Source organism: Thunnus thynnus, chromosome 19 (assembly GCF_963924715.1).
Source record: "Thunnus thynnus chromosome 19, fThuThy2.1, whole genome shotgun sequence".
In the NCBI taxonomy this organism is placed as follows: Eukaryota; Metazoa; Chordata; class Actinopteri; order Scombriformes; family Scombridae; genus Thunnus; species Thunnus thynnus.
The window spans coordinates 13,724,105-13,751,802 of NC_089535.1; the positions used below are offsets into that span (position 1 = coordinate 13,724,105).

The window sequence follows — 27,698 nt, forward strand, 5'->3', positions numbered from 1 at the left end:
TGTGGTGAAATGTGAACAGTTTTTAGACATAAGCTAGTAGTTACAGTAATACACCACTAGATGTCAGAATTAGTCTTCAAAAAGATGCTCAGGCAGCACCCGTGTAAAGATCAAGTGAGGGGACAGGGCCATCTAAGAAACCGTCTGCTTTTCTTTGGTCAAACAATTTTAAAACTAATAAATTTGAAAGAAAATAAGAATATGCATTTAGATCAACATTTTTTTAGCCATTTAACATATTTGTTAATGTTATTTTAGCATGCAATTTGGAGTGAAAATGCTGTTGAAATAACTGATATAGCAAGATACAGTATAACAAAGTTTAATCATAATGGTACTTTGTAGACAAGGTACAGCTCACACACATGCTTATTTTATTTGCGTGTGTCTCTATTGCTATACCAATGTTGTGTGAGATTTACAACAAGTGCCTGTTACAATCACAGCTCTGTGGTACATCTAGCACTCGCAACTATTTTAATAAAGTATTAACAGCAATGCCGACAGTAACAATATCTAACAACATCTGTATTAAATTGCTGTGGAAGATATCTGACACCTTTGCTGTTGTTGCCTGGGCAACATAACCCTGGCCAGAGGGGATATGTCCCTCATGAGTAATTATACTGCAACCAGTCTACAAAGACATTTTAATTAAGAAAGGCAGTGCAAGATCAATGACTGGGAAATTCACTCCATTTATCTCTTCAGTATGTTTGTTGACAAGCAAGTGTTGCATAAGCATCACATTCATTCCACACAGCATTGAGCTGCCATAGTTTACACTATAAAGAGGCAAAATGATGGGCCACTCCCTTAACTGCACAAAAAATACATGTGGTCCAATTTAATTTCTCCTTGCGAAGGGAGTCGCCTTCGGTCGAATCTTAATGAAACTGTAGATTGCACAAACACAAATAAACAGAAACACAGACAAAGTACTTTAGTGGCTTCAGAAGGAAATTACATGTTACAGCAGTCTGTGCTATAACAGTCTCAAAACAAGATTTATGGTAAAGACACTTAAAGAAAATTGGAAGAAGTTCCAAACGTAAATAAAAAAATTAAAAAGTAGAGAAAGCATGATTGCACATGAAGAACTATTAATGTCAGCTAACTCTGACAACTGCATTGCCTTGGTTACAGTTTAGAAATACTTGACAATGCCAAATTTTAATCAAATGCATTTTTTAGATAGATATTAACATTTGTAATCTGGGGTGAAATGAGTTAAAGGGTCAGAGTGAATTAGACTGGCTAGTCACAGCCAACATGAGCTACAGAGCTTTATTGTGAGAGCTGGGTGACGACAGCTCTTTTCTGCGTCTGTGTTGCCTCAAGAAGTGCATGTAATTGGGCTCTTGGGCCACCCCCTGAGCCTGTTTACATACTGTTGCACATTAAGTTACCACCCACCCCTTCAACTGCTTGTCAATGTCTTACAGACACACACAAGGAGTCAGTCACAACAACATATGTATGTGCAGACACACACACACCAGGGTCATAGCTACAATTGAGGACATGAAGGTCATGTCCTTGGTGTTGCTTATAGGAATATGGAAGCATCAGTGACCTGAGATGCCATTTACATTTGGTAGTTGAATGTTACACATATAAAGAAACATATTAGTTCTATATAGGAGTAGTTCTCCAGTGGACACATAGTCTCAGTAATCCTTAAAAAATGTCTACAGCCATTTTCTTCAGTAGCGGTTTATTGTTGGTGGAGCTATACACCCTTCTCTGCTCAATGCAGGCTTCTTATAAAGTTTTCTATTCATTATCATATACTTTTAATAGTGAGTTCAGGAAATAAATGCTTTTTCTTCTATCTTTTCATCCATTACATATTCATTCTTTTAGATTATGGAATGTGATTTTTGTTTGTTATAGTATGGAAATGACTGATGTAGGAACTTCCTGTGTGCATCTTAACTTTTAACATAAAGCCAGTGTTGTTAACAGTGCAACAAAACCAAAACTTTTTACCACTGAGTTACATGTACACAATAGCTCACATTTTGTAACAACAGGCCTTTTATATTTTATAAAGGCATCTATCACCAGATGTGAAATTGAAAAACTGTCTTAGATGTATTGTAATTAGATAATTTCTTCATTCTGTATTCGTATGGTTGAATTGCCACATCACATCCTCCATATTAATTACCCATGACACCTATGCGCAAATAATATTTGTTAGAAAATAGTCCTTGAAACGTCCCCACCTGAGTTATGTATGTTTTTCTCCCAACTATTAAATGCCTGCTGGTAAACACATGTGCTGGCATGTGTTTGTGTTTGAGAAATTAATGGTTGAAAGTTTACACACCCTCTCTGTGTCTTGGATAAACTTTTTTATCATGTGATATTACAGGAAGTGTGTCCAAGTGAAACTGCACACGTAGACACATCTCACACAAACCCACATGCACTGTGTTGTCTTTTTGCCACTGAGAATACTTTGAAGGATATTTGATTTCACTGCCATCAAAATTGTTAACAGGAAATGAGTAATTTGAAACCTTAACCCTAATTGGTCCCAATAAGCCCACCTTGAAAAATGTCAAGGGCTGTTGCTGCCCTATCCACTTCCTTTCTGGTTTGGGGTTTCCTTTTACTTGGTCCGTGTGTGTGCACAGTATATTATCTGTTAAGTGTATATGTGCTTATGTAATGTACATAGGTAATCTTATCCATCCATCCATGTGCCTCTGTATGTATGTGATTGGGGGTGTGTGATGGTGAGTTTAACATTTTCACATTAGCGTGTTCATACGTTTGGTCTCATGTCGAGAGCTAATGGTGTTTTCCCTCAGACAAAAAAGCTTAATTAATGTGAACAGGGTCTACGCTGCCAGATACTCTGACAACCTAATGTAAACTCAGTTTTTTAAACTGGAATATTGAGGGTTTAGAGTGAAAAAATTTCAAATCTACGTTTTGGAACAGTAACTGATGATTCTTCATGTTCATAGGCCAGTAATTCCAACTGTAATGCACTTTTTTGCAATACAACTTTTTTTTGTGACTAGAAAGAATCCCTTATCACTCATTTGGAAAACTAACATATGTGTCCACTGTTCTTGGAAAGCAAATAGACACATTTGCCACATCAGCGCAGATGGCAGATCTGCTCCACTGTAACATGCGGCCTGATGTGTCCTCCAAATGAAACACTCAACACCCAAAATACATTCTGTCCTGCTTTTACTCCTCCCCTGCTTCTGCCGCTTCTTTCCGCATGGTGTGTTGTTTTCTCTCTGAAAGAGGAAATGATGAGAAAGAACACCCCCCCCACCAAGCCACCCCCCCCCCCCCCCAAAACTCCAGTGAGAACAACAAACAGTGGTTATTGACACTAAGGAGAAGAAGCCAGTGACACCCCTCCCCACCCCCCCTCCCTGCCCCTTCCCATTCATCCTTTGTCTATGAAAGCTGATGACAGTAAGGGATTAGTTGTTGTTTTGTCTTCTTTTCCTTGGCAGCATGCAAAAGTAAATCCAGATGCAGACGTTCTATGCAGCGGAGGGACTGTGAATTTTCTTTGCTACTCCAAGTGGAGATTCATAAATTGTTTTATGGAAATAAAGATAAAAGAAGGTTAAGGGAGAATGATTGTTTTTACAATTTGGAAAGAGTACATGACAGTGAAAGAGATGGCTGTTTTTCCCAACCTCTTCCTAAAATAATATAAATCATTGTTGTTGTTAACTTTGTATATCTTTGTCTGCACCCCCTCATACCCCCCCTCTCTTTCTCTCCTGCCCCTCCAGAGGCAACAGACCAGGGGGTTGGTGGAGGTGGGAGGCGTGAGCTGAAGTCAGTTCCCTTCATCAGCTACCTGTCGGCACTGCAGAAGAGCCAGCTGTTGTCTGACGACATGGTGAATGGTGTAGAGATCCGCTGTGAGGAGAAAGGCAGCTGTCCAGCTGGCTGCCACCTGTGCCATCACCAAGCCATGATGGGAAGTGTGTCGGGGAGAGGCCGCAGTGGTAACAGCAGGAGTGGAGAACAGCCTTCACCCATCCCTGTTCTGCTGGAAGTCAGCCGTGTGGTGCCCCTCTACAGCCTGGTCCAAGACAACGTCACCAAAGAGGTGAGAAAGCAGCGAGGGGGTAGGATGTCTGTGTGTGTGTGTGTGTGTGTGTGTCTGCTTGTGTGCACGTGCATGTGGATGTGTGCATAAAAGGTCAATGAGAGGCTAACAAAGTGACTGTATAACTGTAGAATAACAAAGAGAGTCAAGAGATGCAATACAGTACATCAACATACCTACGAGAGTTGGAAGACAAAAGCAAAATAATAAAAAAAAAACTTATCTTGTGGTGGATTTTTCCTTTTTTCTGTAAAATCAAAGGATTTTTGAAAGAGAAGATTTTAATATCTACACAAAGTCATATATTATATACCTAAAAAAGGGATTACTTACAAATTCACACATTCACTGAATGATTAATTAATAAAACGTTTGCATGCAATTTAGCATGTGACATCAACATAGTGTGAAGCAAATGAATGCAAAATTTGTTTTGCTGTCTTGTGATAAAAGTGTATGAGACATACATTTATTCATCAGGTTATTTTACTCATTCACAATTATGTGCCATGTGGAAGTGGCGTAATCCTCTAATACTGTACATATCCGTTGTCCTCTAAGGCATTTAACTGATGCAGTTGTAACAAATCACCTCTAGGTGGCATTAGTTTGTTATCTTTGACCACTGGAAATGAGCACTGTAATACAGAGGACATAAAAAAGATGACATCATGGTTTTCTCCCCTTGTGGGGAAGTCAATGTGTATATGTGTGAGATATATAAGTGTGTCTGTGTCTAAACAAGCACACACAGCTGAATGTAATATCAGCGTAATGGCCACATGTTGTGTTTATGATTCATCCTGTATGAGAAGTCTTCCCTAAGGTAATTTAGAAGGGGGTTCTGGCTTCACTTGACATTTAGTTTACCACATTTTGTTCTGTTTGGGCTTCATCTTGACATTGTCTTGCTACTCAACATCCGGTGCATGTCTTCCCCATGTGTATGTTAGCCAACACAGAGCTGTTTGCAGGTGACTCACACCCAACACGCACGCATGCACACGCCATTGGGAGCAGACTGGTTCACGCTTCCCCCAATCAAGCGTCTAATTACCTTACCTTCTGAAATTACTGCAGACAACAACAATACCAGAGGCAAAAAGACAAACACACACACATATATATACGCTCATGAACACACACACAACAAAGCCCCCCTGTACGTGCCGCCCATAACAAGCACCACAGCCCCAAAGAAAAGAAGGCACAATCAATAGCAGACGGTCCCTAGTGGGCTTCATCGATAGCTAAACGTGAGGAAGAGCAAAATGTCTCTTTTTCCCTCTCTTCCAAACACCTCGCTATCCATCCCTCTCTCTCCCCCTACCCAACCCGTGGTCTTCTGGGGATGTAGAGAGTGAGATGTATGAGGAGGAGGAGATGGGGTAGACTGCAGTGGATTGCTCTGGCAAGCCCTTCTGAGGTAGCTTGAGGCAGGATTATTAGCTTCTTATTGATGTCATCGACCTCTTGGGAGGGAGGAGAGTCCATCACTCTGCTCCTCTTTTCCTCTCTTTCGCTTCTTCTCTTTGCCCCAACTGCTGCTGCTAGTCTGAAAGGCGCATACGTATATTGCATTAAGAGACTAGCGACACAACAACCTGCCCCTCCACACACACACAACCGCTAATTCTCTCTCCCCCTCTCCCTCTCTCTTACCCTGTCTTTGTGTGTGTGTGTGTGTGTGTGTCTTTCTCACACACACTTTTGCTAGAGACTATCTTTCTACTTGGCTGGGTCTATTGGGAAAGACAGCTGCCATGTTGCAAAAGCTTTCTCAGAGATGAGGTTCTTTTTTTTGACCCTAAACCCCCTGAAGTAATCAAAATAGAGGCTTAGTTGTCCAGGTTATGATAAGGTGGACTGAGGTTATACCTATATGTGTATACCTATTTGTATGTGTCTTTGTATGCCCACTGCCGGGTTTACATGGATCTGTCACTCTTTCCCTCCTCCTCCCTTTCTCAGCTACCTCCATCTATCGGCCTCTTCCTGGCTGCCTGACTGTTTGACAGGACATGTCATGTCCTTTTCACATCAGTCTACTCATTATTAAGCCAGAGGGGGATTTTGTTACAAGGTGAAATTAACTCTTTCCTAAAAAGGCTGCTATCAAGACAGAAAAGAAAGTGAATAAAAAGACATATCCGCCCTTGCTCTGTGTGGCTCTGTCAAAAACGAAAATGGGGAATAAAGTATTTCTTTGTTCATATGTCCAGTATTGACATTAATTGAATCAATTACTAATTGAGGATTTGAATAATACCTGGAAAACTGATCCTGTCCTCAGACTCGGAGCCAGTTTTATTGCCAAGTAGGTTTCCACATACAAGGAATTTACCCTGGTGTTGTAGTGCATAGCAGAGCAAATATACACAAAATTAAGTAATCCTAAATAATATAAAAAAGAAAGAAAGAAATTTACAATAAAAAAAACATGTAAAATACATTATATAATATATAAGTGAGAAGAGCTGCTACAAGTTTAAATTTAAATTGAAGATAATTAAATGAAATGTACAAAATATTGCCCAGGATATGCAAATATTCATAGTGTAAACATATTGGACATATTGAACATACTGTCTCACTTACCTCTAGTGTATCTCACAGATTTTAAGATATTTGCCACCAATATATTTGTCTCCACAATACACTGGACGTGGATGGAATTTAGTTTGTGCTTTTCACAGCATTGAAAAGCTACATTAAAAAAATATACAGCAACATCTCTTATAAGAAACAATATCTTTATTCTGGATTATCCCCAGACCTCACTGTCAACTTTTGTTATTGGGACTATTTCTTCAGTAGGAAGTAGTTCCAGATGAAAACGGTTCACAGTGAAATCTGTGGATTATTCGGAGTAATGGGGTCACTTTTTCTGGAAAGAGATGTTGCTGTTGAATGTTTTAAGTGTAAATTCTCCATTGTATTAGTATGGAGATTTATATCTCAAAACCTTAACAGATAAAAACAAAACTAACTGCCTGGCTAAATACTCATGTCAGGTTAGTTTTTTAAAATACTGAATAACATGTGGATGTTTTAATTTATTTATTTTTTTGGTTTATTATATCCACAGCAATACAATTATCTGTGAAGATACTTGTCTCAATAACTTGTATGATGTGATAAACTAAACATTATGCATTCTTTAGTTGCTTGTATAACTGAATTTGTAGCAATTTGTTCTTCATTGACTTTACTCGTCTGTAAGAAACCAAATAATTATGTTTAGCACTTCAAGGAAAGGTTTGAGATCTATTCCCTCTTTGTCTTAGTATTGAATACTTCTTGATTTGCTCTGTTCTCGGGTTTGGCTCAGTTTAAACTTGGTCTTGACTTGAATTTGACTGGAACCGGTCTTGGAATTGGCTTGGACTCGACTAAGGTGGTCTTGCTTACAGGCCTGTTGTGTGCACACAAATACACACACGCACACAGATACTCCCCTGTTTTAATGCCAGAGAAAAGTACCTCAGTGGATAAATAAATAAGCTTATGCCTGTGGAGCTTGCCAGTGGTCCTGTGTCCTGTGTTGCTGTGACTGAATTATGGCAAACCTTTTGAACAAATTGGTTGTGAGTCTAATGGGTCAGAATGCTCTATATCTTGCCGAGTGGCCGCTGTCATGCTCTCGCAGTACTGCAGCCCCTCACAGGGCCGTGTCTAGAACATTTCTGGAGGGGGGGGGGGGTAGCTTTCAGAGGAGCACATTAACATATACCTAGTATCTTGTCAGCTTCTAACTAGCATTTTCCCATTCTGATTATGTAAGAAGAACACCAAATTTTAAAAAGCAACACATCTTGAAAATCACTGCAAACTCAAAGCAATAATCTGCCACGCAGCTCAATCCAGCAGCTCTCACAATCTAATGTACAGATGGAAAGAAAAACTGTGAGTTTCAACTGCAGGAACATTACTTCAGTACCAAGGAGAGTGCATGCTCTTATAGAGCAGTTTCATATCAACTCTGTATGGCCAGTAAGTACATTGTTCTTGTCAATATTTTGTCCATAAAGCATCAATTACAGCAGCAATAGTTCAGGGTTGTCCTTTATACTCTAGTCCACAAATCAGCTTCACGGACACTAAATCCCAGGTTGTCTTCTTTTAGACAACAAAAGACACAACCCCACCTCCCCACCCCCCACCAAATAATACTTTTTCACTTCCCTAGCCTATGTGCTTTAACAATGAACATCTGCAACACTGATAATTATTACTATGTATAGAGGGTAATGTCTAGCAAACTGTTCTTGTCATTAGCTTCCAGTAAAATTGTCCAGTCATCTCAGATTCTGTATTCAGCATTTCATTTTCTTGTTTCATGAGGGCTATTAGTCTAAATAATGAAATGCTTGAACTGTTTCCTCAGATTCATCAAAAAAGATAAATAAATAAACCCTTGGGCAAATAAGAAAAATAAGACTAAAAACATGATATACTAGGGTTGGATCTGTCATTGCTTTTAAATCATAACAGAAAACAAATTGTATTTGTTTTCAGTTAGATTTGTATTCCCCTTCTCAGTTGTCTCTTTTAAATTGCTGGCTTAGTTTGTTGTTTTGTAACACATAATAAGATAGCAGACTAATAAAAAGGTCAATTTCCTTTGCTGGAAAGGTCAGGTCAGATTAGCTTAGAACATCCCCAGACAGAATTGGCACACCTAAAAACCAATACCTGCTGTTTGAGGGTTCTCCAGTGACATGGCAATCCCCCATCAACCTCTAGGTGAACCAACCCTCCAGCTGCCCCCAGTGTCCAATTTCCTGGAAGTACTACTTCTTATAAGGTTCCTAGAAGCAGCCCATTGGTTCCTTTGTTAACACCATTAGCCCTGAATGATTGGAAAGACCACATAAACACATTTGTGTCCAGGCACACACACACACACACACACGTACACACTTAGGTCACCATTGATGGTGTCCTGTGTGTGCTGACTTAGACTCTTTACCACCACTGGTGATCATCTTATAAATCAATACTGTGGGCCAGCTGGCCAGTGTTTTCATGTATTAGCCTCAGAAGACGGACAGTAATATGGTCAGCTTAGACTAGACAAACAGATTAATACATTAAAGAGGTCACAATGGCCTCCCTTGCCTTCTTGTAAGTCACGACAGGCTTCTACGAAAGTGAAAGGTCCAAATAGTATTTTGGTGCCAGTGAGTCTGTGGGGTCTAAATGACGTCAAGGCTTGGAATTTGCGGCTGGAGTTGTGCTGATGCTCAGAGGCCTTGCAGTTCACTGATCTTGTCTTCTGTTCAAAGGAGGGGGTGATTACATTTCGGCTCAATTTGTTCAGTATCGATAAGGTCAATGGAGATGAATTGTGGCACATTTGTGAAACAGTAGAACCGTGTGTTATTGTAACCATAAGGGCATCACCAGTTCCTAAATGCAAATCTGTCAGGGCTGCACAAAAAACTGTCTGACACTGTTACATTTGAGGCTCAGATAGGACATTCTTTGTCAAAACACTGGCTTTTCTAATATGAGCATAATGGATAATTTCTTACCCCTGTTAGGCCAAGATAGAATGTATATGGATCTATAGTGTTCTGGGAAATGCATGATCTGCAGTTAATCAATAAAGTATAGGGTATCCTCCTCTTTTCAGTTATGACTTATCTTGTAACTGCATTGAACACATGGTAGAAGTAACCTCTCCTGGGCCTTTCTATGTGTCTGTTCATCTCACTAAAGGATTTTCCTTACTGACTCAAGCCCCTTTTTTACTTGCACCAGAAGGACATTTTGCTGTCTTCACCACCCCACACTTGACATATTATCACTTAGCATGTATCAGCTAACTATCATTTTTTCTTGCTTTTCTCTAAACCCTCATCTCTGCTTTACCTCCTGTGCCCCCCACCCAACCCCCCACCGCATTCTCTAAACCACAATTAGATTCCCTGTTTACCCAGTGGAGACTGGCTTGCATTACTCTTCAAACATAAACACGGCGGTAATCGCTTTGTCTATTTTTCACATGTGCAGCCATGCAATCAAGCGCGCAGACCCATATGGGTTTTTTCTAGGAATCTGGTGATGGTAAACGCATGGCGGTCCTGTGGTCTTTTCTCTCTTTCGCCCCTAGCAGCGGAGGTCATTTCTCATTTCTCATATTTGTCTAGTCTGTGTGCGTGCATAGACCTCGAGTCCAGGTTTTTCTTGTTGCCTTTGTCTGTGGCCTGCTTCCCATTGACATGAGGTGGCAAGACCCCTGCTGCTGTTGTTTTCTGGCAGCAGTTAGCCACATGGGTTCAGGCAAGGGGGGAGAAATGTAATAACCTTTTTCCCCTTTTTGGTTTGCCAGGGGGGTTATTATATGGCCATGGATTACAGTGCTTGCCTACCCCCCTATAATAACTGCTCATTCAGCAGGCTCATTTAGAGGGGCTTGTATTGGAGGATAAGTAATGGGAAAGCCTTGACTGCTGAAGGATCCTAATCCTGTCCCCCAAGGTGGGGAATGCTTTGAGAGTTGGGAGTCTCTTTTTTCACACCTTTGTTTCCTTGTTTATCTTGTTGATTTTACTGTCCTATTTCCTCTGGCCTCTCCAGCCTCATCTTCTTTTTTTTTTTTACACTCTTTCCTACTCTGTTGCTCATTTAGGTCACTTTCACTCTCAAGATTCTTTGCCTGGAGTGAAAGCAAGTGGCATTGGAAGAAGTCAGTTCCCATGAAAGACTGTTGAGCCTCCTTTACAGCTAACAATGCAGTGTTGTGGAAATGCTAACATCAGCTTCTAAGTGCATACCCTGACTCTTTTTTTGGCTAAGTTTTCTGCCTCTCTGGTCAGGACTATGCCCAAAATCATCTAAAATGTCACTTCCACTAATCAACACACTGCAGAAATCTTCCCTGGCATTTCTCCAATGAAATGAAACAACCAACTGTGGAAATCAATCATTAATTTGAGTGTGTGCTTGTGGGTGCACGTTTGCATGTACCCATGTGTGCACGCTGCATGTGCATTGTTATCTTAAAGATGTGTGTGGTCTCATCAGTTCCTTTGCTTTTGGATAAGTCAATGTCATGGTGTATTGGAACAAAGGAGTGGCTCCTCTCTGCTTTTTGTTGGATGCCTGGTACCCAGTGATAATGTTTCCGCATGGTTCCAGCATCCTATTTTTGTGACCATGATCAAGCACATCTCCAAAGTTGTCTGCATGAGGCAGCACTGCCAACCAGTTATAGCACATAAATAACTGAGTGCTCCATTGATCCATAGTGTGACAGGGGGAGCCAGAGTGCTTGCGAACTCCCTTGAACTCCTCTCTATCATGCCTGTGGCTTTAGGGAAAGCCCTGACATTATACTTTATTGCTTTGACGGTTATATTGGCATTTTGCTGCCTTTTAGAGGATGACTGAGCCTCTGCCTTTCATTTTTCTTTCGCCCGTTAATGAAGCAGTACAAGGAGATGTTAGGAGATGATGTCATCTCCTAACATCTCACCACCCTCCCCTTCCATCCCCTCCATAGACAGACCGACAGCGACACAGACAGATCCACACACACGCACGCACACACAGACACAAACATACGCGTAGAATGGGGGAGGTGGGGAGTGTCACAGCTTTCACACCTCCATCAAGTCACAGTGCATCTATGATATCACAGTGTAAGCTTGTCGATGTTAGTGAGATGTTCCTGCCTTCCGGTAATTGGGAACGGTGGTTATGAAAAGGTCACTCTGTGTGTGGGGGTGTGTGTGTGTCTACCTGTACTTCTATCTTTGTGAGACCCATTTTGAGCTCTAGACCTTTAGAGAGAGGACATTTTTGCAAAGTGAGGACATTTTGGTCAGTCCTCACTTCTTCAAAGTAAGCCTGAGGTATGACATGTTAGTGCCCATGGTTAATTTTAGGCGATAGGCAAAAGGAAATGAATATAGTCAGTGGAGAGTCATGATATGTACAAAAGTACAAGGATGTGTGTGCCAATGTGTGAGCTGGGATATGGAGGGCAATGGTGGAGAAGGTGGGTGGGGTGGGAGATGGGGGTGGGGCAAGGGTAGATGGACGGGGAGCGCATGTTCCAAGAGATAATTGCATTTCTCTCACCTGTTACCCTTTACAGGCCTTCAAGAGCGCCACAATGAGCTCATACTGGTGTGCTGGAAAGGGCGATGTCATTGATAACTGGTGTCGCTGTGACCTGAGTGCCTTCAGCAAAGATGGCCTGCCTAACTGCAGTCCCCTTAGGCAGCCAATGTAAGTGTGATGTGACACCATGACACCTAGGAATTCATGCACAAGAGAGATTTCATGGATGCATGCACTGATGCACTGCAGGCACACTTCCATATGCACGTGGAAATGCACACACATACACACACACACACCTGTCTCTACCAACTCCTGGGGCACTTGAGAAAGTTGTAGACACAAGCACAGTCCTCAAAGTTCTAATAGCTGTCAGTCAGCCCTTACACCCCTCTGAAAAGAACATGCTCTCATTCAAGGTGTCCTAATAATACTCTTGAGGCTTTTGTGAGTCATCCACTCCAGCTATTGTTGCCCTGAGAACTTTCAAAGAGAAACTGGAAGTTGAAAGGGCAAGACTTCAGAGGATAAGGCTCTTATTAGTATATTGTGTTCCATGTATTGGCAAAACAGTACAAGCTTAACAAGAACAAAATATAGTAGTAGCTGCAAGAGAGGATTCTGTGGTCCAAGACCTTTTTTGCAAAGGCTCTGTCCACATTATCAACCATAATCAAATGTTTTGCTTTATTCTTGCTGCTGAAATTGCATGAGTTCCACACCATGTGCAACAGATTTAATGGCAGAGGTGCAAGAAATGGAAAATAAGCCTTTTTTAAATTTTTGATTGTCCACAAAAAGTCTTTGTAGGCAAGTGTGCGACATGTGATTCTGCAACATCGACTGTGGCCACTATGCAGAAATCACCTCACAGCCCAGTGCTGTTCCTGGGGGCTTGAATACATAGTGTTACAATACATACTATCAAGATGAATACTGAATCTAAAGGTTTAAGCCAACATGGACAAGAAGTCCTTAAAGTGCACAGGAAAACAGTGGAGGTTTGAACATTTACAGCTCTATGAACACCGGGAAATTAATTTCTAAATACTTAAAAAAATTAAAATACTGGTGTTAAAAATAGTGTTTTTTTGGATATACGCATTGACAGTTGAGACATGGATTATGTTGCGCAATTATTGCACAAGCTGTTTGAGATATTATGGCAGTTTTGATATTGTTTTGTTTGTGGATTGTGGTTGTGGAATTGGAGAGGAAGGGCATGTTACTGCCACAACCAGAGTTTTTGTCAGGCCCTCCCTGGGCCCATGCCTACTGGCACGAAAGGACCAGGGAAGAGTCACTGCAGCAGCCAACTCTCCAACTCTGGCAAGTGCTGGAGTGTTAGACCGGTAATAACCTGCAGTACTTATTATTATCTATGAGGATGAAACCGAGCGGTATTATTTTTATGAAAGAGGGATGACCTACCTCTCTCACGCCATTGTCACAGACACAGCTGGAGGGCAGGCAAAATGGAAATATTGTTCTTTTATCTCTTTTGAAGGATTAAAGAGGGAAAACTGCACAGGGAACACTGCTGGAGAACAGGTGGCATCGGAATGCTGTTTTGTTAGAAGCTGCTGCCATCCTACTGTTCCAAGAGATAGAGGCAGAGGTGTGACAGTTTTTGCTCCAACAGGACAATAACCTCATGGGGTCCCTTCTAGGTTCAGGCCCATACTTTACCACTTCGCACATACACACACACATATATACACACAATTTAAGTTGTAATTCCAGATGGGGGCAACAGTTGTGGTAGCCTATATAAATATACTATTTATACTTGTTCCATTTCTTATTCCTTATCTTCTCTGTGTTGCACCATTAGTTTGCGCTTAGCCCCTTACCTGGAGCCCTCGAGCACGATGGTGGCCCTGGAGTGGATGGATGTGGAGCCTCTGATTGGCTGCAAGATTTCTGACTACATCATCCAGCATAAACGAGTGGAGGACCCCTTGGAGGCAGAGGTCTACACAGGTATAAAAAGTAAATTCCAGGCTTGAGTTGATTTGGTTTTTGTGACTGTATAGATTCAAATACTATTACAGTGTTGTGATGAAGCCAGGTTGTCTGTTGGTATGAAATTCTTTTTTTCTCAGTGCTTTAAAAAATTGTATCCTGATTACATTTTTCCATTTTTTTGTTTAGCTTACTTAATGTTGGTCTTTATTATTTGAGTGATAATTATTGTTGTATACAAATATTTACACATACAAATACAAGAACTGAGAAAGAGAATAATTTCTGTCTTTTAATCATATTGGTGGTTTCATAAACTCTCATGGGTGATGGTCATTAGCACTGTTGGTATGTGTGGAGGGTGCATGTTCTTCCGTGTTCATGGGTATCCCTTTACTGTCCATGAATGTTGGAATTAGGTAGATTAGAACTCTTAATTGTATTAATGCTGTGATAGCCTTGTAACTTTTTTAAGTTTGGGAAAGTTTCATTAGATTTGGTGTTCCATTGCACGTTTCAACTGGAAATAGGAGGAAATCACATTGTTAACTGTGTTCACATAAATAGAGTATCAGCTATGCATGAAGTTACTTAATAACTTTGTACTGGGACATTTGAGATCGGATCTTGATTGTAGGGAAACCGAAGGCCCGTGTCAGTCGATGTATTGTTGGGAAATCAGTGATGAACCATGCTTTATTTCAAGATAGAATCAGAGATAACTAAGTTCTCTTTCAGGCTTGTTGTGTAACCTAGTTTGCTTTTTCTCCCCATGAGAGTATTCTTTCCAAAGGCTGAAGAGATGAAGATGGTAATGATAAGAAGGGCAGATAGGAGTTAAATGCCAAGGATGGATAAAATAAAAATATTTAATAAGTTGATTGGATGACTTACAATGGGAAGAGTTAAAGTTATAATTGAAGGGAATGTGGTTAAAATTTTGGTCTGGATACCGAACATAAGGGGGAGATTAGATTGAGGATGGGATAAGATGACGCAGGGCAATTTATCAGGCGCCATAAATGGTGCTGACCATTGTGCCGTATGGCTAGGAAAGTGGTCATGGTTGTGACGAGGGGCTGGGGTGAGTCAGAAGAGGGGTGATAGGAATTTAATAATATTGGAGAAATTAGGTGGTCTGGAAGAAGCTGGCTTTAGTCATTGGGAAGGATGGACAGGCCATCCATCACCCCTGAGAGGAGTGCTGATGAAGCGTGGGCACCAGCAAGCGAGGAGAGCGTACAGACAGCTAGACACAGGCATGCTGGCAGAGGTGAGGTAGGAAGGGGCAGATGGTGTGGGTGACTCACTCTGCTATGTGCCAGTCACCACTATAAATCATGTCATAACAGACAGTGTAATACAGATTATAAGTCACTGTCTTCGTCTTTTGTCTTATTCGCTTCCTTTTTCTGTCTCTCTTTATCTCTCCCTGTTAGTCATGTCTGTCTTGTTTACTCTCCCAGCTTTCTTTGAGTATGTGGACAAAATTGAAATAGAACTTTGGTGAGTTTTGAAAAAGCTAACTTAGTTGAGTGCATTGAAAGACATCGTGATGCCTACTTGTGTATAATTTACATGTGTAGAATGAATGTGTGTGGACGTATATGACCCTGTGGGTGACGAGTAGGTAATGTCAATTGACAGGGAACTCTGGCAGGCTATAGCTTCTCCTTCAGTGGAAATATAATGTATTATGAACTGTATGGGCACACATCTGGATGGCTCCCACTTTAACTGTAAATACTGAAAACTGTAGCTACTCAAAAACCATCATTGTTCTCCAATATTGCTGATACAAACTTGGAAAGGATTGCAGGGGTAGATTTATGAAATAATAGGGGCCTCTTAAAATGATGAGATCTTGTTCTCTGGACTCAGCAAATAAAAGGGTATAGTGTTTGAGAAGTATCATTTTCTCACACTTACTCTGACTTATTTTGAAATTATTGGATTTGTACTACCCACTGCTGGCTTCTTTTTTAAGGAACATCTTTGAGGCACTTTCTAGGAAAATGGAATACTGACACCAAAAGCTGAGCTAAATAAGAAGTCCAGTTTAGCCTTGCACCCTGCTCACCTTGTGGATACAAAGGTACAAACTCATCTCATGCTCTCAAGCTCAATCATTCCTCACTGCTTTTTTTCTCAGCAGTTCTCCTTTTGACTTTTGCAGACAGAAACACACATACATTTCCCCTATGTAAGCTGCCAGTGAAACCAGTCTTCTACCATTGGCCACTGAGCAGCTCTAATGGAGCAGTTTGGGGATAAATACTTTGCTCGAGGGCATCTTGTTGGTTTTCTGGAAAGCAAGTGTTTCTCCTTCATTTTTCCCTGTTCATATTTTCCAAGACTGTGTGATGATTTGAACCAGTGAGCTTGCAGTCAAGCCTTCTTCTGCTAACATCTAAGGGTGGGTACACACTAAAGGATTATTCGGCTGATTTACAGTAAACCATATTTGACAATCTAGACAATCGTAGGGGAAAAATCCTGATCCAAAGGATTTGGATAGTCAAGGCTTATACTTGGCAATATAGAGCAGTGTGAGGTGTTCAGATTCATTTATACAGTGTTAAAGAGGGGATATTGTGGAAAACAAGACATGGGGTGGATTTTGCAGAGATGTTATTAAGTGCTGCACAGAGATGGTACTCCTCAATTTTGTCACGTTTGTCAAGTTTTTATATGATCAAACTGCACAATTTGAACAATTTGAATTTCCACCCAGTTTGATGTCACAAATGAAAAGATAATGAAAATTATAATGGTCAATAATAAATTATCGTATAAAATAAGGGCAATTATTACGGACATTAGAATGCCAGAAGTACTGACAGCTAATCACAGAAGTACAAACAATATCTTTCAGACATATACAACAATCAATCACAGCATAAAATTAATTGTCATATTGAAAGGACATAAAAGCACACCAAATAGCTAAAAAATGGGAAAAAAAATCAAAATCAAAAAGAGATACTCATGCTGCAATATGTGCTGGGACAAACCAGCAAAAAGGACAATGACATGGACAGAGCCACTGAAATCAGAGGGCAGATGAGACACAGACAAACATGGGGTGGTGGAGTGACAGGACTTTGACCATCGTGGGCATCGTCAACAGTAAGGGCAGCACCTGCATCCAGGGGATGGAATTCAACCAGCCCAGGCATCCACCGAGGCTGGAGGCTGCATCCGCATCCATTGCCAAGTTGAAACACTGCTTCGGGCTGGTGTCTGAGAGAGAGGAAAGATAAACAGACAGCTACACACAGACACTCAGCCATGCTGAGCATGAGTCACACACCCAGAGCACACACATTCAGCAATGTGTACACTCACAGAGTGAATGTGGAGACGCAGACACTTGGATGCAGCTCTCAATGGGTTCCCGAAGCCATATTTCTATGTCAGTGCTGTCTGGACTAGAATAGGAGACGAGACTGTATCCCTCCTGAGCGGCACATTGTTAAAGTCAATCAATTGAAAATGAGAATAGATATATCTTGATTTTTTTTTTGTTTTTTTTTGGCTTAAAGATTTCTGCAGATTTGGCTTCTGTAATTGCAAGGGGGACTTGATTCCAGTAATTTAGCTCATTAGGAAAACTCTGTCTGCTACCTGCCATTATCATGCTGTTACTTTTTTTCAGAGCTATCCAAGCAGCCTAATTTAAAATGGATTAAAGGTAAACATCAACTGATAATTGATTATCAATTGAATTTCACATTTTTAATTGAGATATGCACTTATGAAAACAAACAATCTAGTTTAGTGACACCCAAATGCCTACATCGAGTCATATACTGTATTTATTTAACTATTGTATATGTTGGTGTATCTTTACTGATTAAATTGATGTAGAAAAATCCCTAGCAACATTAGCAGAGTAAGAGTCATTTACAAATGTCATCACCTCCATGGGGATACATGGGGGTAAATTGTTTTGTAAAACCACCAAAACCCACGTCGTCATTTCAGTTATCACTACACATGAGGAGGTGTATCTGTTTTTGCATTGCAGTGAGTTTTTCCACAAGCTGGATAGAGAGTTTTATCCATGTTAATAAGCTGATTCAAATGATGTAATATGCCACCCTTTTGACTCGTGTTTTTCATCCGTAACAGCTTCCTGCATGAATGGATGCAATCATAGAGTCCTTGAGTATCTTGACAGTGAATGGTTTCTTCTTCTAAGCTAATATCCATAAATGTAGCAAATGTGACTCCCTCTTGCTTGACGTAAACCCTGGAAATTATATTGCGCATAACATAGCATAGGGCTGCGCATTTTCTGGCATTGGGCATCAGTGCTGAGTGGAAAAGTCATGTCAAAGTTTGAGTGTGTTGTTTGGAAGTGCCCTCTTAAGTTATAAACCCTCCATCATTCTGGTGGGTGGTGTAAGGATCAACCGTGTTAGCTCACTGACTGTTTCTAATGCTGCCGAGGCCTCTCCCTGCAATTTGTCATTTTCTAGATCAGTGTCCTCTGTCTTACATCTGACTCTAAACACAAATGCATCATCATTCATGACATCAGAGTCACATTTTCTGCAGCCATAGGTTTGACTGAATATAGCTCTGCATTTGGCTGTAAACAAAGAAAAGGACAGCAACATGTTGACACAGTGCAGAGCAGTTTACATTTCTACCTGTCTTCCCCTTGATTCAAGAAAATAAGGTGCTATAAAAGGTAACGAAATGAGATAAAAAAGCTGATTTATGTGTCAGGATGTTACCTTGCTTTTTTTCCACTTGCTGTTTCCATTATGGCTAAAGCAACCATCCACGTTCACTGATATGGCCTCTGAAACCAGGCAGCACTAGATAACATTTTTCACTTTTCACATCCTTTGTTGACATCTCCCACTATTCCCTGTCTCTTTTAGTTTGTCTTTGTCCATCTTTTTTGTGTATCAGGGAAGCTTCAGAGGGATCATGCTGTTTTGTAGCACCACCCTGTCCCTCTCACATCTGTACAAACCATCAGCAACAAGGCTCCTGTCTCCAATCCCCTTAGATCACCGCACTTACAGTGCTCTTAGAACAAAAAAAAGACATCTTTCCTCAAAGGCTTCTCCCTGGTCCCTCACAAATCTTCTTCTGAGGTCAGCAGTGACTGGGAGATAACCATGCTGCTTTGATGTGCACAGACAGCAGCTGAGCCCTTCATAGGTCTTGTTGTTCATATGGACATGATGCTCTCCTGGCAGCCTTCAGTGGCCCCACCACCACCCAGGTCTGGACCCATATTTACATGGTTTTAAAGCTCACATGTAAAGAAGAGAGAATATTACACTATGACAATGCAGCCCCTGAAACACCTCATCACTGTTTACATTTCTTCACATATAGTTATCATTCCAAGAGCAATTTTGAATTAAAAAGATGCCTTTTGGGGGGAAAAAAGGATTGAAAAGCTGTTGCTTGACATTACAGCAAAAATCCTGAGGCCAACAAAGAATCCTCTCTATTAGTTTTGTTTTCCATCATTACTTCAAGGCTGTCAGCACCAAATAGTAACAGATAAAATGTATCAACAGGCTCTCATTTATTGACTTGTATTATGTCCTCCCACAATAACTCTGACATACACCAAAGTTGATCTTATTGCTTATTAGCAGTTAATCACAAAAATTGTCTGCTCACTGGCACTTAAAGAAAAAGGAAAATCTCTTGTCAGTAGCAGGTACATATCCCTTCTGTCTTTGAAAGCCTCCTCTGCCAGGAATATGAGCAGGCAGGTGCATGGTCTGGCCCTGATCAACTTTGTTACCTCCTGACAACTGCCTGAACACTACTATTGCTGGAACCACCATCTCAATACTATAAATGTTGCTATTTAATTGGAAGTATCAGCTACAGTATACAACAGAAGGTGGGAAGGGTATAGGTGTCTTAAATAACGTGTGTGCAGCAGCGTGCATTGTGGAAAATGTAAGGCACTGCTAAGGCTGTCATTTATAAATATTTTTGATTTTTTTGCTCTGATCCTTGCCCTTTACATAAAGTATGTACAGTACATGCCAACCAATCAGAGAAATGAGAAATGAGAAATGACCTCTTTGGTCAATCCAAAATGACCATGGAGCACAAGAGTATATTTCACATAGGGTGCACATAGAAACTGCACATAGAAAAATGTGCACGGTGGTCACTCGGATATGTCCATGTGGCTGTTTTTTGATTTACTTTTATAGCTCATATACTTTTATACTATGTAGTATATTTACACTTGCCTTCATCTGTGTTTGATCCCTCTCCCCAAAAGGAATTGAATCAACCAATCAACTTGCTTGATGCACAGATCCGAGCGATGCGTTCATGCGGCACGCTGGCTTCTCTGCAAATCTCTGCAAACTAAGGTTACCTGTAACATCTTTGGAAAACCATTCCGCTTTTGAGGGCAAAGGGGGAAACCCTGCCATCAAACAGAGACAACGTCACTAAGGCAACTCACTCCTATTAGAAAGAGCCCATCTGAAATACTTGATTGACTGTGATAACAACAGAGCAACACTCAACCTTACCCTGTAGCACACAGGGATGCTATCACTGTCCACTTATCACTCAGTAAGACACCCCACAACCATGACAGACCCTGCACACCTAGGGCAGATCCATGGAGAGGCTGTGATCATCTCAGGTCAGAACAATCGACCTATCCTTGCAGAAAAGTTGAAGGTGGGGACACTGTGATATTACAGTAATTGATATATAACAGTCACCTGATTACATAAAACAAAACTACTAAAAGAAAGAGATAGAGAGAGGGAGTGCAATTAATCCATCATCTAGTTTGGGGGAGTTAGTGCTGAAGGGCCCTGTGGAACCACATGCTGTAAAGCAAGATACAGCAGTACAAAAAGTGATCGACTGAACATAGCAGTCTAAAAAAGCACTATACTTACTGTGGAGTGTGTTTGAATGGAAGGAAGAGTGTCCTGCTTGTGAGATACAATCATAAGCCAATTGTTTTGATTTCACCATAGCTGTTAGCTCACAGAGGCTGTGCTCAATATAGGACACAAGTGATGCATAATTTCCAGTTGCTGGCATTCGAGAACAGGTGAAGCAGGGGCACCCCCTGGCTTGTCAGTTGTCACCAAAAGCTAACAGCAGGAGGGGGTTGGTATTGCAGACACTGTTGTTATTGCCGAGATCCTGTTCCGGAGGGTTAGCGTAGAAAAGGGCACAATGCTGCTGGTGCCACATGTACAGATAGAGCAGACATAGAGGGATCATCTATTCCTATAAGGCCAGTGTGGCAAGAGGGGCACTGACTCATTGTGATGAAGTGTAGGTGAAGATGAGGTCATCCTAGATTGCAGTTAATCATCTCAAGTGCAGAAAAAAAGCAGATGCAAAGGTGAAATTTGATGCCCATATATAATCTCCAAATGTGATAACTTATTCCGATTGGCAAGCAAATTCAAATCTAAATTTTGGTGCCCTGCTTTACAGTTTGTAAAGGAAGCCCTGGTTATCAGTGGTGTTTAAATATTTTGCAGAATCATTTACTCCTATATTACCCCTTCCTGTCTACTACTCCTCATGTTTCAAGATATGAAGCAAAAGTCAAATGACACCCTGTTGGTGGTATGTCTGCCTGTAAATATGATTCAACCAAGTGACCAACGCTATAGGGAAAAGCATCATATTCTGGAAACCCTATATGTAATCAGTATTTAATTGTGTATTGTATCAGCCGCAGAAAGCTACATCTAGATTGGCACAGGTGGAAAGTATACAAACATGTCAAACTAGCTGTAATTAAAATATAACTGAAAAGTATCATTTCAGACGGGAGTGTCCACATAAATTATTATGTACAGCTACTACTCTGTCCCACATTAAGCTCTCTTTCTTTGCTTTTTTACCCTTGTCATTTCTGCTAACAATCAATAAGAACACCATATGGAGTTTTGTATGTACACTTAACACACTTTTGGATTACTCCTACTTTTCCTCCCTTAGGGCCTTGGACCCTTGTGAGGTTTCTCTTACAAGTCTCTTCTCCACCTCTGATTTCAGTCACATCAGTGATAGATATGCTAAAATGAGTGATCCACTTCACTGGGGCTCAAACAGGCCTCTAGATGGCACACCAAGGCAGAGGCAGCATTCACAGAGAAGCCAGTTAGATAGGCAGTGCTGCTTTATTAGTCTGGGGCTCAGCATTCCTCTACAACAATAGGTCAAACCAGCTGTGATATGTAAGGAGATATTGACAATCACAGATGATATTAAGAAATTTGATAAGAGCATTAAAATGGACCAATGCTAGAAAATCTCTAGAGGCAGCTTTGATACCTGCAACACCGAAAAACAAGTGAAAAAGCAACAAAAGAATTAGCCATTGTAAGTTGTGTAAATGATACTTTATTGACATTGAAGCTGTGTCCTTTGAACCTGTGCTTTAAAGCCTGCAATCGAATTTCAAATATGACCCTTTAAGGATCTATTGATTAGGCATTTGTAACAAGGCCAATACTAAGAAACATCTGGTTTAATTTAAATTTTAATCATCTAAGGTACCACAGCATCCACTGCAGATTGTTTTGCAGGAGAATGCAAGTTATATTTTGACTATATGGGAATAATTAGTGGTTTACCTACACTATAATGTCAGACATCCTTAAGCTCTGTTTCCTGTCTCTCACTGGGGGTTCCCAGAAAAAAATGGAAGGCGCCAAAAATGTAATGAAATTTGTCTAATGAAAGGCTTAACCAAAAGTACCTCTTATTGGCTGAATTCAGAATGCTTCTGGGTTCCATCATCACATTTTTTATAATCCCTCTATTGTCTCGTCAGCTGCTAATTTGGGTGGCTTGTCCTTAAATCACAGTTCTGCTGAGGTGACACTTTTTTGTGAATGTGCTCATCAGCGTAGCACTGTGCTTCCCACAACTCTTGCACAAATGCACACGCTTAATGCTAATTAAAAACCTGTGAGTCTCTTTGTGTTGCATCACCGCTGTATGACACCTGAGTCTGTGGCACCAAGAACAACCGAGGGCAGGACAGAGCAGGAGAATTACAAGGATTGGCAGGAACAAGAAAGTGAGAAGAGATTGCATGAAAATGTGGAAAGGCACAGTGAAGTGAGAAGAACAGAGAAAAAAGGGGCAGAAAGGATAAGACAAGGAGGAGAGGGAAGAGAGATCAAAACATAGAGTAGAGGAAGGGGGAAGCAGACAGCAGTAGCACTGAGGGTTACACATCAATGATGTCACCTCATGCTGGCACTGTTGGACTGAGAAACAGATTAGCCATTTGATCTTTGCCCTTATTTTAGTTCCAGTTTCCTCCTCCCAGCTCACCCAGCCAGGTTATTGGGATACATGGCATGTAGATCTTCTTCTGCTTCACTCTCCTCATCTGTCACATACCTCTCTACTTTCCTCATGTCCCGCTTTCTTCTGCGATCAGGGTCGGTGGTATCCCCCTCCCCTGTTTATGTAACAGCTCCATTATTGGTTGAGACCAAGAATGCCCCCCAATGCGTCGATAAGCCCTCATTCAAAGAGATTGAATTATATGGAGATAAACGGTGTCCTTGAGCATGGGTGCAGATAACAGATTGGAGTGACACAGCTGACTCTCTTTGTTTTGTTAATTAAAGATGACCTCATCGCTAAAAATGGACGCTGTGCACCTCCTCGTCACGAGCCTCGCCATCAGCAGATTGCAGATTGCAGGCAGGGGGCCAAGGGCTTTCTGCATTCCCTTTCCCTTTTTGCTTTCTTTCCCATTTTGCCTCTTCACACACATTGTTAGTCTCTCTCTCTCTTCGCCGTAGGTCTAGACTTTCTTGATTTAATTCTTCGTCTTTGCATCTCTCAATAACCATTACACTCCCTCAGTCTCCTTATGTTTTGATATAGATACATAAAGTGATGTGTGTACATGGAACCTCTAACTCACATTAATGGATTTGTGCTGGACATATAATTGAGACGAAATTGGTCCAAGATACTGCAATAAGGATGCTGCTCATCAGCGCCTTCCTTTTCATTCATCATACTGTGTTGTCCCCATCAGTCTTAATGATACTAATGAGATCCTTGAGTGTTATGACGCACTGACACAACTTATGGTGATCTGGACAAACTCTTTGCTGAATTTGGTGCTAGCTAAAAATCAATTTTTAAAACACATTTAAGTATTAAATTGGGATTGATTAATCTCATTTTGCAATTCAGGGCATTACAAACACTTACAGAGCTAGAAATAAATATTTACTCACTTAGGACTTTGCACTCTGTATTAGTATACAGGAAAGGACCAACAACCCTGCCTAGATTTGTTTAGAAGCTATGATAATCATTGCATTTTGGTGGTGATGCAGTAGCTGTGTAAAATCCTCAATTAATTCTCATGAGATTCTCAATCAACCTGTATTTTCTCTCTTACATCTGTTAAATCCAGTGTTTTTGTATGTAAATAAACATAAAAACATCCACAGCCGTAGAAATTAAACAATTAATCAATTTTGTGATGAAGTATGAATTAGGTTGCCAGTACACCTAGATATATATCTTTTTTTCTCTCTTTTTTTTAGACAGTGACATAGGTGTTGATTCAAATTTAAACCTTTTTTTTGGTGCTTTAGTTTGTTGTATTGTATTGTATTGAAAGCTGTTTCTAATACTATGTCTACCCCTGAAGTGAACTTTACTTCTTCTGGCATGTGTTTCTCTTTTTTTACACTTTTTAGAGATGACTATCTCTAAAAGACACACTGTAAACAAACTTGAATACACTCGCAGGCCTAGCAACATTAAGGCTACAAACAACTCCTAATGCAATGATCTCTCTATTAAAGAAGAATTCCTGATGTTGTAAACACATAATTGTCTAGTGTTCAAATATAAGACAACCCCCACTTTTTCAAATGTAACCCCCCCCCAAAAAAAAACATGGTACTGTAGTCTTACATTTCAACTCAGTACACTGGCATGGTAATTTGTCCTGCATAGCTAACGTGACAGATCTATAATCAAATAACCCAGCTTTTCAGTAATCAACAAAATATTTCCATTGCGTTTTGATGCAATGTTGATAGAAAATGAGTTCATTTAGAACGAAAGCATCAACATGAACAATACAGGGACAAACTAAGGAGTCTGACCTAAATAAAGGTTTTGCTTAGCCTTTTCCGCATGGGAGAAACGATAGAGAGTTCTGCCTGTAACGCAAGTTCCATGGCTACAGGGAGTGCCTCCTATAGCCATAGAACAAGGGTTACAATGCATAACCCATGTTCTATGTCACCTTCTTGTCACTTTATGCTAGAGGAGAATAACAATGCATTCACCATTACTGAAAAATCACACAGTGACTATACTAGCCACTATACTGGCAAAGCTAACTGGCACAAGCTAGTCTTAGTGTAAGAGACAAGCAACAATTGCTCCTCCTACACAAGTTTCCTCCTAGTGTCTATGCCATAGAACTAGTTGAAGCCATTAGAGCCCACAAGTCTTGTGGTAGAGCAGGTGGAAGATGGCAGTGCACATCAACCAGTCAATACGCTGCAGCATCACAGTAAGACACAAGCCAACAGCCTGTCAACACCCACAGGTCTATTCTTAGTGCTAAGTACAGACCCAGGGGGAGACAGAGCCACAGTAAAAGGAGCCAGGGGCAGTAAAAACAGACCACACACGGGTCACATCAAAATGGTAGACATGGACGCAGGGGGCCATTAGTCTGTGATGAACCAACACACCTGACCCAATTTCTTGCTATGCAGAAAGGGCAGGGGCACCCCATTGTCACACAGCATGTCATTAGGTTGTTAAAGCCAATGTGCTGCATAGTTCATGAGAGGAATCCAGGAATGTCCAATACAAAGAATGTGACTAATAGCCACGACATTGACCATGTTGCCACTGCACAAATCCCAATGTTAGACTGAACTAATATACTCTTTATGGACCTCTCAGCCAAGAGAGGGTCCTTACCCAATATTTGAGCTAAGAATTACCCCAAGAGTTTTTAATCACTTTACAGGCATTATGTGTACAAGCCATACAGATGTAAAGACTCTTCAATATATTGCTGTGTGTCACTGTATATATCTACCATTATAGATTTAAGATGAAGCTGATGAATGTGAAGAATTGTTCAATACATTCATGTTTGCATGATGCACCTTTCAGTTCGACTATCAATGAGGAGCTGCATATTTATCATTTGTGTTTTTGGTTACAGCTGCAGAAATATTATAATACTGTGTATGATTGACAGGTTGACAGTAAAATCAAACATTATATGTGTCCTAAGGGATAATCAAATAATGAATTCATCAATTTTATCCATTACATTTGCTTAACTTTTTTGTACAGTATTTTCATTCAGACCCATATATGTTGCTTTAGCTTCTAATATGACATCTTATCTTTGATTATACCATGGCCTGGGGAAAACTCAATTATTATTAGCTGGAGGGAAGTTGATTAATTTCAGATAACTGTATTACTGATGTAATACTCTTATTAGTCTTGTAAATTAAAGCTTTAACAAGATGTAAGTGTTCGGCTGAGCTGTCCATTGTATTACGTAATGCTTAACAATAACACACAAGCTCATCAGTCAATACATTCAGTAAATATTTTGTAAAAGTGGTGTTTAGTAGATAATTTAGTTAGTAAAAGATACAGTGTTAATTCATTTATTGTCCTTGGTACAAATAGAATGACAGATGATTGCCAGTTTGTTGGGAAAATGATAAATTCAGAGGGATTATTTGACATCACTGCCAGGATTAGAATTTGAATTGGACAGCTATGACAATGTCTGTTTTGTTTCTTATATAGTTTGTACCTGTTGCGTTTGTGATTTATACATCTGTTACGTTTCTCTGACTGTGAGTCAGCTATTTATCAGTGTCTAGACTACAGTCCCTCTCTAACGTAATGTGTGTGAAAGAAAAAGGAAAGAAATAGACCGACTGGCAGTGGGTCGTCAGCAGAGACTAGTTCAAGCAGAGGCCAGCCCAAATAGTGTTTTCCTAGAAGACGTTCTTGTTCAAGTTTGGTTGTTTGTTGATGATCCGCAAAGGAAGCAAATCTTGAGGTTGTCGGCTGAACAAGACAAGTAGGAAAACAGGTGTAGGCCCTCTCTCAGTCCAGCAGTAACGTAACAACCAACAACAAATTCTGATGTCTATGAGCACTGAATACACTTGGGGCTCTTAGTTAAATGATAAGCACCATCCATGCAAGCAGCCAAAAAGAATGAAGGAAAGTAATAACGTGAGCCTTCTTTTCAGCATAACACTATAACTGCTGTAGGATCCTGTCAAATACAGATGCAGATGTCCTCTAAGTGCTGTCGCAGAAAATTTGCCTGTAAACACTCTGGACTTAGGAATGAAACACACAAACACACACAGAACACTTTTTGATGGGAATCGAAGTACAATTACAAAATGCAATGTACATTACATTTGGAGAGAGCATTACCTGAGATTTAGTTACAGATCCATTCACAATTTATGTTTTACAGCAAGACACACACCTCATTACAAAGATTGGTTGTTTT

General features: G+C 40.5%; 1 protein-coding gene across 1 annotated transcript in view; it reads left to right on the forward strand.

Annotated features, from left to right (window-relative positions):
* Positions 1-27,698, forward strand: part of LOC137170519 (astrotactin-2-like) — a 287,500-nt gene that overhangs the window by 231,926 nt on the left and 27,876 nt on the right. The window contains exons 17-19 of the mRNA XM_067573959.1: positions 3,780-4,102; positions 12,210-12,343; positions 14,010-14,158. Of these exons, the coding sequence (XP_067430060.1) occupies positions 3,780-4,102; positions 12,210-12,343; positions 14,010-14,158 (606 nt within the window). The remainder of the gene's footprint in view (positions 1-3,779; positions 4,103-12,209; positions 12,344-14,009; positions 14,159-27,698) is intronic.